The sequence below is a fragment of the Anomaloglossus baeobatrachus genome, chromosome 4 (assembly GCF_048569485.1).
Source record: "Anomaloglossus baeobatrachus isolate aAnoBae1 chromosome 4, aAnoBae1.hap1, whole genome shotgun sequence".
Taxonomy (NCBI): domain Eukaryota; kingdom Metazoa; phylum Chordata; class Amphibia; order Anura; family Aromobatidae; genus Anomaloglossus; species Anomaloglossus baeobatrachus.
This window is the reverse complement of record NC_134356.1, coordinates 38125004-38142073: the sequence shown is the minus strand read 5'-3', so window position 1 is coordinate 38142073 and position 17070 is coordinate 38125004. Positions and strand designations below refer to the sequence as shown.

The window sequence follows — 17070 nt, the reverse complement described above, 5'->3', positions numbered from 1 at the left end:
TCCGCCTGTCAGTGCTCAGACCATACACCGCACACTGCAGAGGTTACAGGGGTGAGGGGTCCGCCTGTCAGTGCTCAGACCATACACCGCACACTGCAGAGGTTACAGGGGTGGGGGGTCTGCCTGTCAGTGCTCAGACCATACACCGCACACTGCAGAGGTTACAGGGGTGAGGGGTCCGCCTGTCAGTGCTCAGACCATACACCGCACACTGCAGAGGTTACAGGGGTGAGGGGTCCGCCTGTCAGTGCTCAGACCATACACCGCACACTGCAGAGGTTACAGGGGTGAGGGGTCCGCCTGTCAGTGCACAGACCATACGCCGTACACTGCATCACATTGATCTGCATGGCTGTCGTCCCAGAAGGAAGCCTCTTCTAAAGATGATTCACAAGAAAGCTGCAGTTTGCTGAAGACAAGCATACTGAGGACATGGATTACTGGAACCGTCCCCTGATCTGATGAGACCAAGATAAACTTATTTGGCTCAGATGGTGTGAACTGTGTGTGAGAGCAACTAGGTGAGGTGGAGAAAGACAAGTGTGTCCTGCCTACAGTCAGGCATGGTGGTGGAGGGTCATGGTTTGGGGCTGCATGAGAGCTGCCGGCTGTGGGGAGCTACAGTTCATTGATGGAACCATGATTACCAACATGTCCTGTGACATACTGAAGCAGAGCAGGATCTCCTCCCTTCATATTCCAACATGATAATGACCCCAAACACCTCCAGGACCACCACTGCCTCGCTACAGAAACTGAGGGTAAAGGTGCTGGACTGGCCAAGCATCTCCAGACCTAAACCCTATGGAGCATCTGTAGGGCCTCAAACAAAAAGAGGAACACAAGGTCTGTAACATCCTCCAGCTCCGTGATGTCGTTATGGAGGATGGAAGAGGATCCAGCGGCTCCTGTGACCTCCAGGCCCAAGAGAATTAAGGCCATGCTGGAAAATGGAAGATTTTGACATTTTGGACACAATTTGGTCATTTTCACTTAGGGGTGTACTCACTTTTGTTGCCAGTGGTTTAGACATTAATGGCTGTGTGTTGAGTTATATAGAGGAAACCAAATTTAGCCTGTTATATAAGCTGCACACTGACACTGCACATTGTATACAAGCTGCACACTGACACTGCACATTGTATCACAGGGTCAGAGCTACAGTGCTGTCCCGTGAAAAGATATAATAAAATATTTATGATATATGAGATATGATATATATTTACTCACTTATGTGATATACTGTATTTATGTACTGTTGCTGAGCCAGCAGGGCTACATATTTTTGGGAAGGGGGGGTCCAAAGAGTGGATACATCCAGCCGCCATATAACACAGAACAAAAGCTCACTTGTTCTCATCTACTTTAATAAAAAAGTGAAATAATAAAATCTTCGCTTTTATTAATTGTGGACATTAAATATTACAATTTGATATTTTGGGGGCTAAAAACAGACAATTAAAAATACAGAAGAGGCGGGAGCAGCGAACAGAGGAAACAGGGAAGAGGAGGAGACGACAACACTGAGGCTTTATATATCCGGGGGTATCACACTTTGCGTAAGGAATGGACCGGCCGGGGGTCTCGTAAGTCTATGAAGACGCAGAGTTCGGGGATAAAGACCTGCGGCCGGTCCGGACCCTCGTTCTACACTCCGATGAGTAAAGTGCAGATACTCCGGCCAATGACTTGGTATGCCGACCGCTCCTTGTGGATTCCCCCATAGTCCTCTGCTGTGTAATATAAGGGGCACCCCATGTGTGATTCTCCCCCAGGTCCAGGGTGGGGTGCTGATCCGGATCCTAAAATAGCATATTAAAATATAAAGTCACAAATGGACGGGTTGTCTAAATGTCCTACTATAAGGTATTCCAAAAATCCTGAATATTGGAGCAATGGTCGGCAGGGGAATTGTCCCCAAAGTAAAGGCGACCGTCGGACGGAGGAGGCCCGAGACCCCCGAGTCTTCGCCCTGCGGTGTGTACCGGGCACGAGGCTTAGTCTGTACATCGTGGCCCGGGCTCAGAGCAGGGCAGTGGTCGGATGTAAGGGTTTCACCCTCGCCAGTCTTGACAGGCCGAGGCGCAGACCTTGATTAGGAGACTTCACGGTTCCCCCGGCCAGAGGACTCCTCACCGCTCCAGAAGAGGCTGCGGAGACAGAAACAACAAAGGGGTCGTCAAACTTTGGAGCCATTTTTCTTTACGTAAATCTATGTATTTGGGGCTTAAAATCATTTTTGCAACTGGATTTAATGAAACATATTGCAGTGTTTGCCTTCTATAGCCCCGGTTCACTGTCAAGTGTCTTTAACCCCTTCAGCCCCCGGGCACTTTCCGTTTTTGTTTTTTGCTCCCCTTCTTCCGAGAGCCGTAACTTTTTTATTATTCCGTCAATCTTGCCATATGAGGGCTTGTTTTTTTGCGGGACGAGTTGTACATTTAAATGAAGCCATAAGTTTTACCGTATGGTGTACTGGAAAACAGCAAAAAAAAATGCCAAGTGTGGAAAAACTGCAAAAAAAGTGTGATCGCACAATAGTTTTTGGGATATTTCATTCACCGTGTTCACTATATGATAAAACTGATGTATCTATGTGATGCCTGAGGTCAGTGCGAGTTTGTAGACACCAATCATGTATAGGTTTACTTGTATCTAAGGGGTTAAAAAAAAATTCACAAGCTTGTCCCAAAAAAGTGGCGTACGTTTTGCGCCATTTTCCGAAACCCGTAGCGTTCTCATTTTTTTGGGATCTATGGCTCAGTGACCGCTTATTTTTTGCATCTCGAGCTGACGTTTCTAATGGCACCCTTTTTGCGCAGACGCTACGTTTTGATCGCCTGTTATTTCATTTTGCGTAAAACTTGCGGCGACCAAAAAAACGTAATTTTGGCGTTTGGTATTTGTTTGCCGCTACGCCGTTTACCAATCAGATTAATTGATTTTATATTTTGATAGATCGGGCATTTCTGAACGCGGCGATACCAAATATGTGTATATTTATTTATTTTTTAACCCTTAAATTTTCAATGGAGGGAAAGGGGGTGATCTGAACTTTTCGGGGTTTTTTTTATCCTTTTTTCTATCCTTTTTTTTTATTTTACTAGTCCCCCTAGGGGGCTATAGCGATCAGCAATCCGATCGCTCTGATCTATCTGCTGATCACAGCTATACAGCTGTAAACAGCAGATACGGTCACTTCCTGCTTCCCTGGCCTCCGGGCCAGGTGAAAACGAAAGTGAAACGTCATAGCTGCAGGCGTCATCACATGACTCTGTGCTACGATGGCAACCACCGAAAGTCACGTGATCACTCATGTGACTTCCGGTGGGGGAGGCGGTAAGTAAAAATCTTCACCGCGCGTATATAGATCTCGCTGACAGACTTTGGCAGCGAGATGTAAGGGGTTAATGTTACGGGTGGAATGCGATTCCACTCGTAACATGCAGGGACACATGTGAGCTGTTGAAAACAGCTGACATGTGTGCTGATCAACGCCACGGCAGGGGGCGGGGCTTAACGGGACACGCTCCATGACGGATATATCCGTCCATGGTCGTGAAGGGGTTCAAATGAGCTGACTGAGTGTCTGTCAGTGAGCTCGCTCTTACAGTAGTGTTTCTAAGTTTTAAGTCTTTCGCATTTAAAGGGCTAGGCAGCGATTGGAGCTCAGGTCACTGCTGTTATATGGTTGGTTAATGATTGTTGACCGTAAGAAGGAAACAACCTGCAGGTATGGGGGGGATGCGTTACGATTATGGAGGCTGTGAACAGATCTGAGGTGGAGGACGGTCTGCGCCATATTCCTTATATAAGATGCACAGGCACAATCATGCCACTGGCTAAAAATGAGAAATAATGCCTGATCTTACCTGGAGGCGTCCATGCCGGTCTTTTCACGCTGACTGGAGGGCTACTGTCCAACACCAATTTAGGAGCCGCGGGTGAACTGACGGGGCTCGGCTTTGCTGGCATCGGTTTTATTTTCACGGTCACTGTTTTCGGAGACACTGAGGGATGAAAGGTGAAGTAAGAATCATCCACATCGCAATGTGGCTTCCTACACTATTAATGATTTACCAGCAACATCACTTTCTGTATTCACCTTTAGGCAAGTTCAATCATTGTACAGGAGGGGGGAGGAGGTGAGCTGTGACATCACCTATAGTGAATGTTTGATCCTCTGTTATCTACTGTATATAGAGGTCTTATCAGTTATTGTACAGAAGAAGGAGGAGGTGAGCTGTGATATCACCTATTGAATTGAATGGTGGATCCTGTCTAATTTACTGTAGAGAGAGGTCTTAATTATTGTACAGGAGGAGGTGAGCTGTGACACCATCTATTGTGAATCCTGTGTTATCTACTGTATATAGAGGTCTTATCAGTTATTGTACAGGAGGAGGTGAGCTGTGATATCACCTATTGAATTGTGGATCCTGTCTAATTTACTGTAGAGAGAGTTATCAATTATTGTACAGGAGGTGAGCTGTGACACCATCTATTGTGAATCCGGTGTTATCTACTGTATATAGAGGTGTTATCAGTTGTAGTACAGGAGGAAGAGGAGGTGAGCTGTGATATCACCTATTGTGAATCCTGTGTTTTCTACTGTATATAGAGGTCTTATCAGTTATTGTACAGGAGGAGGTGAGCTGTGATATCACCTATTGAATTGTGGATCCTGTCTAATTTACTGTAGAGAGAGTTATCAATTATTGTACAGGAGGTGAGCTGTGACACCATCTATTGTGAATCCTGTGTTATCTACTGTATATAGAGGTGTTATCAGTTATAGTACAGGCGGAAGAGGAGGTGAGCTGTGATATCACCTATTGTGAATCCTGTGTTTTCTACTGTATATAGAGGTCTTATCAGTTATTGTACAGGAGGAGGTGAGCTGTGACACCATCTATTGTGAATCCTGTGTTATCTACTGTATATAGAGGTGTTATCAGTTATTGTACAGGAGGAAGGAGGAGGTGAGCTGTGATAGCACCTATTTTGAATGGTGGATCCTGTCTAATTTACTGTAGAGAGAGGTCTTATCAATTAATGTACAGGAGGAGGGGAGCTGTGACACCACCTATAGTGAATCCTGTATCATCTACTGTATATAAAGGTGTTCTCAGTCGTACAGGAGGAGGTGAGCTGTGACACCACCTATACTGAATCCTGTATCATCTACTGTATATAAAGGTGGTTATCAGTCATTGTACAGGAGGAGGTGAGCTGTGACATCACCTATTGTTGATGGTGGGTCCTGTGTTATCTACGGCATATAGAAGTGTTAGCAGTCATTGTACAGGAGGGGGAGGAGGTGAGATGTGACATCACCTATTGTGATGGGTGTTATCTATTGTATATAGATGTTTTATTATAATCATTGAAATCTTGTCTATGATGATAATGAGACTGCTGACAACTGTGAGTGTCTAGTATAATGCCTCATGTACAGAACTAACATTACAAGACTGTTGCTTTTTTATAGGAAGGGAACAGAAAAACTTAGAAAACATGATATATAGGTTGCTGACCCCTGTTGTATGGCATATACTGTGACTGCCTTGGAGCTGAAAAGGACAAGAGTCCTTTTCAGGTGGATGCCGGGCAGTGTGCAGTCCTCCCTGCCACATCTTTAGGTTGTGTGACGTACAGCCCTTGTATATTATCGGGGTACTGTCCTCATACTGAGACTATCCCCAGCATTTTCCTACATCTGTGTGTCAGTCAGTGATGAGCATGAGGCCCAAAAAGAGGAGAAATTGAGCAATGTGACTGCAGCCCTCTCCTCTGATGGGGCAGATCGGCACTCGCTCAGCTCCTCTCACCCGCTTTCTGTGCCTTTGGGACGCTCTTCTCCTTTTTTCCGCTCTTCGGCTTTTGTTTAGTGACTTTACTTGACGTTTTCTTAGATTTTTTAACCTCAAATTCTTCATCTTCATCACTAAAACTCACGTCACTTTCAGAGTCCTCATCTGCAATAAGAGAAGGCGAGGGCGGGGTTAGCCGGAGGTTGTTGTTTCATTGAACGCAAGTGGTTTGGGTTTTTTTGCGATAGCACATGACTAAAAGCGGCAATCTGGCTTCTACATCCTCTATGTTTCACTGTGCATAGTGGACAGCAGAGGGAACAGTGAATCAGTCAGTGAGCTCACAGCAGGCTCTAAAGCCACAGTTTATTATTACACCAATGATCAACTTTTATCAGGTCATGAATCAGCTTAGAACAGCAGCATTACAGCTCTAGCACTGATTCATTGGGAGCTCATTTTGCCATGTACTGTGATACATAAAAGATGGTAAATGAATAAATCAATATTGCCAAAATTCATGCAATCAAGAAGATATTAAATAGTGATGAGCGGGCACTACTATGCTCGGGTGCTTGGTACTCGTAACTAGTGATGAGCGGGCACTACCATGCCCCTGAGCACCAGAGGATGGTAGTGCCCGCTCATTACTAGTTACCAGTACTGAGCACCAGAGGATGGTAGTGCCCGCTCATCACTAGTTACCAGTACAGAGCACCCAAGCATGGTAGTGCCCGCTCATTACTAGTTACCAGTACTGAGCACCTGAGCATGGTAGTGTCCACTCATCACTAGTTACGAGTACCGAGCACCTGAGCATGGTAGTGCCCACTCATCACTAGTTACGAGTACTGAGCACCTGAGCATGGTAGTGCCCACTCATCACTAGTTAAGAGTACTGAGCACCTGAGCATGGTAGTGCCCACTCATCACTAGTTACGAGTACAGAGCACCCGAGCATGGTAGTGCCCGCTCATCACTAGTTACGAGTACTGAGCACCTGAGCATGGTAGTGCCCGCTCATCATTAGTTACGAGTACTGAGCACCCGAGCATGGTAGTGCTCACTCATCACTAGTTACAAGTATCGAGCACCTGAGCATGGTAGTGCCCGCTCATCACTAGTTACGAGTATCGAGCACCTGAGCATGGTAGTGCCCGCTCATCACTAGTTACAAGTATCGAGCACCTGAGCATGGTAGTGCCCGCTCATCACTAGTTACGAGTACTGAGCACCCGAGCATGGTAGTGCCCGCTCATCACTAGTTACAAGTATCGAGCACCTGAGCATGGTAGTGCCCGCTCATCACTAGTTACGAGTACTGAGCACCCGAGCATGGTAGTGCCCGCTCATCACTAGTTACAAGTATCGAGCACCCGAGCATGGTAGTGCCCGCTCATCACTAGTTACAAGTATCGAGAACCCGAGCATGGTAGTGCCCGCTCATCACTAGTTACAAGTATCGAGCACCTGAGCATGGTAGTGCCCGCTCATCACTAGTTACGAGTACCGAGCACCCGAGCATGGTAGTGCCCGCTCATCACTAGTTACAAGTATCGAGCACCTGAGCATGGTAGTGCCCGCTCATCACTAGTTACGAGTACTGAGCACCTGAGCATGGTAGTGCCTGCTCATCACTAGTTACAAGTATCGAGCACCTGAGCATGGTAGTGCCCGCTCATCACTAGTTACCAGTACTGAGCACCCGAGCATGGTAGTGCCCGCTCATCACTAGTTACAAGTATCGAGCACCCGAGCATGGTAGTGCCCGCTCATCACTAGTTACAAGTATCGAGCACCTGAGCATGGTAGTGCCCGCTCATCACTAGTTACAAGTATCGAGCACCTGAGCATGGTAGTGCCCGCTCATCACTAGTTACCAGTACTGAGCACCCGAGCATGGTAGTGCCCGCTCATCACTAGTTACAAGTATCGAGCACCCGAGCATGGTAGTGCCCGCTCATCACTAGTTACAAGTATCGAGCACCTGAGCATGGTAGTGCCCGCTCATCACTAGTTACAAGTATCGAGCACCCGAGCATAGTAGTGCCCGCTCATCACTAGTTAAAAGTATCGAGCACCTGAGCATGGTAGTGCCCGCTCATCACTAGTTACAAGTATCGAGCACCTGAGCATGGTAGTGCCCGCTCATCACTAGTTACAAGTATCGAGTACCTGAGCATGGTAGTGCCCGCTCATCACTAGTTACAAGTATCGAGCACCTGAGCATGGTAGTGCTCAGTCACCATTAATATCAAAGGCTCTCCCTTTTCCTCTTGATGCTTGATTCTAGCTGCCTATGCTGTGGATGGGTCATCAGTATCAGGTCGCTGGGAGTTCAGCTGTTATCAGGACACACATCCGTCTGTCGTAACGCTCTGAGAACTGCGTAATGGCTGTTATCTGATACTGCCGCCCGTATTAAAGCGAATGTCACCTGAGCTGCAGTACCTCAGAATGGCCACAGCACAGTGTGTGGCGCTTTGGTATATCGGCACTGTGTATCCTGACACAGCTATTGGTGGAGGTGTCGGGGGTCAGATCTCCACCGATCTGATACTCATCACCTTTGCTAAGGATAGACCATCACAGTAAGAATCCTGGAGAACCCCTTAAAGTCAGCTGATGAGTGCGGGAGGGCAGAAGTTGCATTCTTCCCTATACTACAAGTAGCGGCCATGTCCTCCTATATCCGGTGTATAGTCCTGTCTTCTGCAGGTGACAGACGTGTACTTATTCCCCCATTGCTCCTCTTGTGTACAGGGGGCCAGTACGCACCCGCCATTGTGTCGGGATTAAACTCATCGCCATCCTCCTCGTCGGCGCTTTCTTCCGTCAGGAGTTTCCTCTGCTCAGTGATGGCTTTGGACGCGGCTTGTCTGCGACCTCGGCCTCGATCCGGGTCCTCGTTATCATCTGTGATCTCGTCCAGACCTGCGGAGGAACGCAGAAAGTGATCCCCCACCGTCAGAGAAAAAAGGTTCAAAAGACGGGCAGCGATCAACAACGGGAGGGGGTTATGAATTTTACATATGTTTTTGGTTTTTTTTTTACCATTAAGCTCAGTGGAAAGAACAAAAAAAAAAAGGGGATGCATCTTGTGTCCTACTGCTACTCGCCGAGTTCAGGGATCGTGTCAAGATCAGCATCACGTCTGAGACAAGTGATTGTCTGCAGCGGTCACTTCCTGTAGTCGTGACGTCACCGCCGCAGATATATCAACAAAAACATAGGACAACAGCAGATCCCTCAGGCTGAGCCAACGTCAGCTAAGCGATACTGTGCGTAAAAAACTAAAAGCAAGAAAAACTTTTTAACCCCTTAAGCACCAAGCAATTTTTCGATTTTTTTTTTTTTCTGCACTTTCAAGAGCGTAATTTTGGAATTTTCCTGTTAACCCCTTCAGCCCCCGGGCACTTTCCGTTTTTGCGTTTTTGTTTTTTGCTCCCCTTCTTCCGAGAGGCGTAACTTTTTTATTTTTCCATCAATCTTGCCATATGAGGGCTTGTTTTTTGCGGGACGAGTTGTACTTTTAAATGAAACCATAAGTTTTACCATATAGTGTACTGGAAAACGGCAAAAAAAATTCCAAGTGCGGAAAAATTACAAAAGAAGGGAATTTTGTTACTTACCGTAAATTCCTTTTCTTCTAGCTCTTATTGGGAGACCCAGACGATTGGGGTATAGCTACTGCCCTCCGGAGGCCGCACAAAGCACTACACTAAAAAGTGCAAGGCCCCTCCCCTTCTGGCTATACACCCCCCGTGGTATCACGGGTTCTCCAGTTTTAGTGCCAAAGCAAGAAGGAGGAAGCCAATAACTGGTTTAAACAAATTAACTCCGAATAACGTCGGAGAACTGAAAAACCGTTCAACATGAACAACATGTGTACCCGCAAACAACCAAGAAATCCCGAAGGACAACAGGGCGGGTGCTGGGTCTCCCAATAAGAGCTAGAAGAAAAGGAATTTACGGTAAGTAACAAAATTCCCTTCTTCTTCAGCGCTCTATTGGGAGACCCAGACGATTGGGACGTCCAAAAGCTGTCCCTGGGTGGGTAAAGAGATACCTCATGTTAGAGCTGCAAAACAGCCCTCCCCTACGGGGATGTCACTGCCGCCTGCAGGACTCTTCTACCTAAGCTGGCATCCGCCGAAGCATAGGTATGCACCTGATAATGTTTGGTGAAAGTGTGCAGACTCGACCAGGTAGCTGCCTGGCACACCTGTTGAGCCGAAGCCTGGTGTCGCAAAGCCCAGGACGCACCCACAGCTCTGGTTGAGTGGGCTTTCAGCCCTGAAGGAACCGGAAGCCCAGCAGAACGGTAGGCTTCCAGAATTGGTTCTTTGATCCATCGAGCCAGGGTGGCTTTAGAAGCCTGCGACCCCTTGCGCTGGCCAGCGACAAGGACAAAAAGTGCATCTGAACGGCGGATAGGCGCCGTGCGAGAAATATAGATTCTGAGTGCTCTCACCAGATCTAGCAAACGTAAGTCTTTCTCATACCGGTGAACCGGCTGAGGACAAAAGGAAGGCAAGGATATATCCTGATTAAGATGAAACGAGGATACGACCTTAGGGAGAAACTCCGGAATGGGGCGCAGCACTACCTTGTCCTGGTGGAACACCAGGAAGGGAGCCTTGGAAGACAGAGCTGCCAGCTCAGACACTCGCCTAAGCGATGTGATCGCAACAAGAAACGCCACTTTCTGTGACAGGCGAGAAAAGGAAACGTCCTTTAGAGGCTCGAAGGGCGGCTTTTGCAGAGCAACTAGTACTCTGTTCAGATCCCATGGATCTAACGGCCGCTTGTACGGGGGCACAATATGACAGACCCCCTGTAGGAACGTGCGCACCTTAGGAAGACGTGCTAGACGCTTCTGAAAAAAACACAGATAGTGCCGAGACTTGCCCTTTAAGGGAGCTGAGCGACAAGCCCTTTTCCAACCCCGATTGCAGGAAGGAAAGAAAGGTGGGCAATGCAAATGGCCAAGGGGATACTCTCTGTGCAGAGCACCAGGATAAGAAAATCTTCCACGTTCTGTGGTAGATCTTAGCAGACGTTGACTTCCTAGCTTGTCTCATTGTGGCAACGACTCCTTGAGATAATCCTGCGGACGCTAGGATCCAGGACTCAATGGCCACACAGTCAGGTTCAGGGCCGCAGAATTCTGATGGAAAAACGGCCCTTGGGACAGTAAGTCTGGTCGGTCTGGCAGTGACCACGGTCGACCGACCGTGAGATGCCACAGATCCGGATACCACGATCTCCTCGGCCAGTCTGGGGCGACGAGTATGACGCGGCTGCAATCGGATCTGATCTTGCGTAACACTCTGGGCAAGAGTGCCAGAGGTGGGAAGACGTATGGGAGCCGGAACTGCGACCAATCTTGAACTAATGCGTCTGCCGCCAGAGCTCTTTGATCGCGCGACCTCGCCATGAATGCCGGGACCTTGTTGTTGTGCCGGGACGCCATTAGGTCGACGTCCGGCACTCCCCATCGGCAACAGATTTCCTGAAACACGTCCGGGTGAAGGGACCACTCCCCTGCGTCCATGCCCTGGCGACTGAGGAAGTCTGCTTCCCAATTTTCTACGCCTGGGATGTGAACCGCGGATATGGTGGATGCTGTGTCCTCCACCCACATTAGAATGCGCCGGACTTCTTGGAATGCTTGCCGACTGCGCGTCCCTCCTTGGTGGTTGATGTATGCCACCGCTGTGGAGTTGTCCGACTGGATTCGGATCTGCTTTCCTTCCAGCCACTGTTGGAAGGCCAGTAGGGCAAGATACACTGCCCTGATTTCCAGAACATTGATCTGAAGGGTGGACTCCTGCGGAGTCCACGTCCCCTGGGCCCTGTGGTGGAGAAACACTGCTCCCCACCCTGACAGACTCGCATCTGTCGTGACCACTGCCCAGGATGGGGGCAGGAAGGATCTTCCCTGAGACAATGAGGTGGGAAGGAGCCACCATTGTAGAGAGTCCTTGGCCGTCTGGGAAAGAGAGACTTTCCTGTCCAGGGACGTTGACTTCCCGTCCCATTGGCGGAGAATGTCCCATTGAAGTGGGCGCAGATGAAACTGCGCAAAGGGAACTGCTTCTATGGCTGCCACCATCTTCCCGAGGAAGTGCATGAGGCGCCGTAAGGGGTGCGACTGGCCTTGAAGGAGGGATTGCACCCCTGTCTGTAGGGACCGCTGCTTGTTCAGCGGAAGCTTCACTCTCGCTGCTCGAGTATGAAACTCCATGCCAAGATACGTTAGCGACTGTGACGGAGACAGATTCGACTTTGGAAAGTTGATGATCCATCCGAACGTCTGTAGAGTCTCCAGCGTAGCATGTAGACTGAGTTGGCATGCCTCTTGAGAGGGTGCCTTGACAAGTAGATCGTCTAGGTAAGGGATCACCGAGTGTCCCTGAGAGTGCAAGACTGCTACCACCGCCGCCATGACCTTGGTGAAGACCCGGGGGGCTGTCGCCAGACCGAATGGCAGAGCTACGAACTGAAGATGGTCGTTTCCTATCACAAAACGTAGAAAACGTTGATGTTCTGTAGCAATTGGCACGTGGAGATAAGCATCTTTGATGTCTATTGAGGCAAGGAAGTCTCCTTGAGACATTGAGGCAACGACAGAGCGGAGGGTTTCCATCCGGAACCGTCTGGCGTGCACATGTTTGTTGAGCAGCTTTAGATCCAGAACAGGACGGAACGAGCCGTCCTTTTTTGGAACCACAAAGAGATTGGAGTAAAACCCTCGCCCTTGTTCCTGAGGCGGTACAGGAACCACTACTCCTTCCGCTCTTAGGGAGTCCACCGCCTGCAGCAGGGCATCTGCTCGGTCTGGATGTGGGGAGGATCTGAAGAACCGAGCTGGAGAACGAGAACTGAACTCGATTCTGTACCCGCGAGACAAAATGTTTGTCACCCACCGGTCTTTGACCTGTGACATCCAAATGTCGGAAAAGCGGGAGAGCCTGCCCCCGACCGGAGATGCGGAGGGGGGGGGCTGGAAGTCATGAGGTAGCCGCTTTGGAAGCGGTTCCTCCATTTGCTTTCTTGGGGCGTGCGTGAGCCCGCCAGGAATCTGAGACTCTTTGCGTCCTCTGAGTCCCTTTGGACGAGGAGAATTGTGTCTTGCCCGAACCTCGAAAGGACTGAAACCTCTGCTGCCATTTTTTCTGCTGAGGTTTGCTTGATCTGGGCTGGGGTAAGGAAGAGTCTTTACCCTTGGACTGTTTAATGATGTCAGCCAATGGCTCGCCAAACAGTCTATCTCTAGATAAAGGCAAGCTGGTTAAACATTTTTTGGAACCAGCATCTGCTTTCCAGTCCTTTAACCACAAGGCTCTGCGCAAAACTACCGAATTGGCGGACGCCATTGAGGTGCGGCTGGTAGATTCTAGGACCGCATTGATAGCGTAAGACGCAAACGCAGACATCTGCGAGGTAAGGGACGCCACTTGCGGCACCGCTGGATGTATGATAGCATCCACTTTTGCTAAACCAGCTGAAATAGCTTGGAGTGCCCATACGGCTGCGAATGCTGGAGCAAACGACGCGCCGATAGCTTCATAGACAGATTTTAACCAAAGATCCATCTGTCTGTCATTGGCATCTTTAAGTGAAGCGCCATCCTCCACTGCAACTATGGATCTAGCTGCAAGTTTGGAAATCGGGGGGTCTACTTTTGGACACTGGGTCCAGCGCTTGACCACATCAGGGGGGAAAGGAAAACGTGTATCCTTAGAACGTTTAGAGAAACGCCTTTCTGGATGAGCGTCGTGTTTCTGGATTGACTCTCTGAAGTCAGAGTGATCCAAGAAAGCACTCAATTTACGCTTGGGATAGAGGAAACGAAACTTCTCCTGCTCTGCAGCTGCCTCCTCTGCAGAAGGAGCTGGGGGAGAAATATCCAACAGTCTATTGATGGCTGAGATAAGCTCGTTTACCATGGCGTCCCCATCCGGGGTATCCAGATTGAGAGGGGTTCCAGGATAAGACTCCTGATCACTCTCTTCAGACGCATCACAGGGCGACTGATTGCGCTGAGACCCTGAGCAGTGTGATGACGTTGAGGGTCTTTCCCAGCGAGCTCGCTTAGGGTGGCTGGGGCTATCATCTGAGTCATAATACTCAGCCTGGGAAGCCGGGGACCCCCTTGCAGTCTGGATTAATTCCAACTGAGGGGGATTAGAGGACAGAGACCTCGCCGTGTCCATAGACTGAGCCCCAGTCATGGATTGCAAAGTTTCAAGGATTTTTGCCATAGTCACAGACATTCCATCAGCAAAAACTGCAAAGTCTGTCCCTGACACCGGGGCAGGACTTACAAGCGTCTCAGCCTGGGTCACTACCCCTCCGGACTCCGGCTGGCGAAGCAGCACCGGATCTGAGCATTGCACACAATGGGGGTCTTTGGAACCTGCTGGTAGAGCAGCCCCACATGCAGCACACGCAGTGTACACAGCCCTAGCCTTGGCAGCCTTGCGTTTTGTGGATGACATGTTGCTGCTTCCTCAGAGCGATCTGGGTATCCAGCCAGGAAGCGACCTCACAGTGCAAGAAATAAATAAATATATATATCTGGTGACACAGTACACCAATACACACTGAGGCACTAGAGGGGCCAGCTGAAATGCCGCTTACCGCCCGCTTAAGAGCGGGTGTGTGGTCGCCAAAAGCCCCCTAGTCCAGGTCTCCCAGAGCCTTGCGTCCTTCCTCCAGCCAGACTGCATGTAATGGCTGCCGGCGTCCTGGGAGAGGAGGGGGGGCGGGCCCTGGGCGTTCCTGGCTAAGAGCGGGAAGCCTGCTTCCCTCTGTGCCTAGTGAGAGGGCTGGAGCATGTAAATCAGGCTCCAGCCCTCGTCGCTGCTGCGAAACAGCGTCTCTCCCCTACCCTGATTGACAGGGTGGGGGCGGGAACGAAGCGGAGCTAGGCCGCAAAAGCCGGGGACTGGATTTATAAACGCCGCCGCCGTAAAAGCGCGGTCGGCGTGTCCCCGGCGCACTACAAGTCACAGCAGCGCCGCCGGTCCAGTGGGGGTCGGCGCTGCGTTCCCACACACAAAAGTCCCCCAGTAAACTGCAGGAACACCAACTCAATCGTTACGGTCCCCGGCGCACTACAACACCCAGCCAGCCCGGAGTGTGTCTGTGCCTGCCGGGGACACAGAGTACCTGTATGATGCAGGGCCTTGTCCCTGATTGTACTCCTGCTCCATATCCATCAGGTTCAACTGGGTCTGTGGATGGAGTCCGGCGTCAGAGCTTAGAGGCCGGCAGGATCCCACTTCCACAGAGCCCTACAAGGGGATGTGGAAGGAAAACAGCATGTGGGGCTCCAGCCCCTGTACCAGCAATAGGTACCTCAACCTTACAACACCATCCACGGGTGAGAAGGGAGCATGCTGGGGGCCCTATATGGGCCCTCTTTTCTTCCATCCGAAATAGTCAGCAGCTACTGCTGACTAAAATCTGTGGAGCTATGCGTGGATGTCTGACCTCCTTCGCACAAAGCTTGAAAACTGGAGAACCCGTGATACCACGGGGGGGTATAGCCAGAAGGGGAGGGGCCTTGCACTTTTTAGTGTAGTGCTTTGTGTGGCCTCCGGAGGGCAGTAGCTATACCCCAATCGTCTGGGTCTCCCAATAGAGCGCTGAAGAAAAAAAGTGTGATCGTACAATAGTTTTTGGGATATTTTATTCACTGTGTTCACTATATGGTAAAACTGATATGTCTATGTGATGCCTCAGGTCAGTGCGAGTTTGTAGACACCAAACATGTATAGGTTTACTTGTATCTAAGTGGTTGAAAAAAAATTGACAAGCTTGTCCAAAAAACGTGGCACACGTTTTGCGCCATTTTCCAAAACCCGTAGCATTCTCATTTTTCAGGATCTATGGCTCAGTGATGGCTTATTTTTTGCGTCTCGACCTGACGTTTTTAACGGTACAGTTTTTGCGCAGATGCTACGTTTTGATCGCCTGTTATTGCATTTTGCGCAAAATTTGCGGCGACCAAAAAACGTAATTTTGGCGTTTGGAATTTCTTTGCCGCTACGCCGTTTACTGATCAGATTAATTGATTTTATATTTTGATAGATCGGGCATTTCTGAACGTGGCGATACCAAATATGTGTGTATTTTTTATTTTTTTAACCCTTTAATTTTCAATGGGGTGAAAGGGGGGTGATTTGAACTTTTAGGTTTTTTTATTTTTTTTTTAATTTTTTAAAACTTTTTTTTTACTTTTTTTTTATTTTACTAGTCCCCCTAGGGGGCTATAGCGATCAGCAATCCGATCGCTCTGCACTATCTGCAGATCTCAGCTACAGAGCTGAGAACTGCAGATTTGCGGCTTCACTTTCAATGCCGGCTGTATTCCGGCACTGAGAGGAAGTGAGTCATGTTAGCTACAGGCGTCATCACATGACCCTGTGCTACCATGGCAACCGCCGACAGTCACGTGATCATGTCATGTGACTTCCGGTGGGGACGGGGTAAGTGACTGTCATGGCGGCGCCCATATACATATCGCTGCCAGATTTTGGCAGCGAAATGTAAAGGGTTAATGGCCGCGGGTGGAAGCGATTCCACCTGCGGCTAGCAGGCACACATGTCAGCTGTTGATAACAGCTGATATGTGCGCGGATCGCCGCCTGCCGGCGGCAGGGGGCGGGGCTTACCGGCACACGATCCATGACGTACCCTGTACGTCATGGGTCGTTAAGTGGTTAAAGGACGATTGGAAGCTTGTTTGTTTTTTTTTTGTGTGGAACTAGTTGTACTTTTGAATGACCCCCCATATATGTTTCACTGTAGAGCAGAAAAAAAACACAAACCCCCCCCCAAAAAAAACAAAACTTACCCAGCGTGCTGCTGTTAACGCTGCAATTTGAAAAGGACGCATCAGACACGTCGGGATCTTTAATAAACCTATAAGCGTCGTCTGCGGCTCCTGGATAACACAAAGGAGAGAAAAAAAACACAGCAAATCACAAAAAGTGCACCGGAGGCAAAACAAAGACACCAAAGCAAAGGCCTGAATGAAGACAAGACCGAAATGTCGATAACTCGGATTTTTACATTATTATTGATACTAAAAATTGAGGAACTCTCATATTTCTTAGGCTGCTCCAGTCGGAGGGACCCTTCTTCTCAGAATTTGCACCAGCCCTGGCGATCATGGCTTACACCCCCTTGTAGAGCGTCCTCTTGGTCGAGGCTGCGATTACACCCATCCTCCTACTGGTGA

General features: G+C 49.1%; 1 protein-coding gene across 1 annotated transcript in view; it reads right to left on the bottom strand.

The window, feature by feature from the left end:
- Nucleotides 1–1366: 1366 nt before the first annotated feature.
- RAD51AP1 (RAD51 associated protein 1) overlaps nt 1367–17070 on the bottom strand; it is a 66554-nt gene continuing 50850 nt past the window's right edge. Inside the window, exons 5-9 of the mRNA XM_075344251.1 lie at nt 16684–16773; nt 8592–8747; nt 5832–5978; nt 3873–4010; nt 1367–2150 (exon numbers count right to left, since the gene is read on the bottom strand). Coding sequence (XP_075200366.1) covers nt 2023–2150; nt 3873–4010; nt 5832–5978; nt 8592–8747; nt 16684–16773 — 659 coding nt within the window. The 3' untranslated portion in view covers nt 1367–2022. The remainder of the gene's footprint in view (nt 2151–3872; nt 4011–5831; nt 5979–8591; nt 8748–16683; nt 16774–17070) is intronic.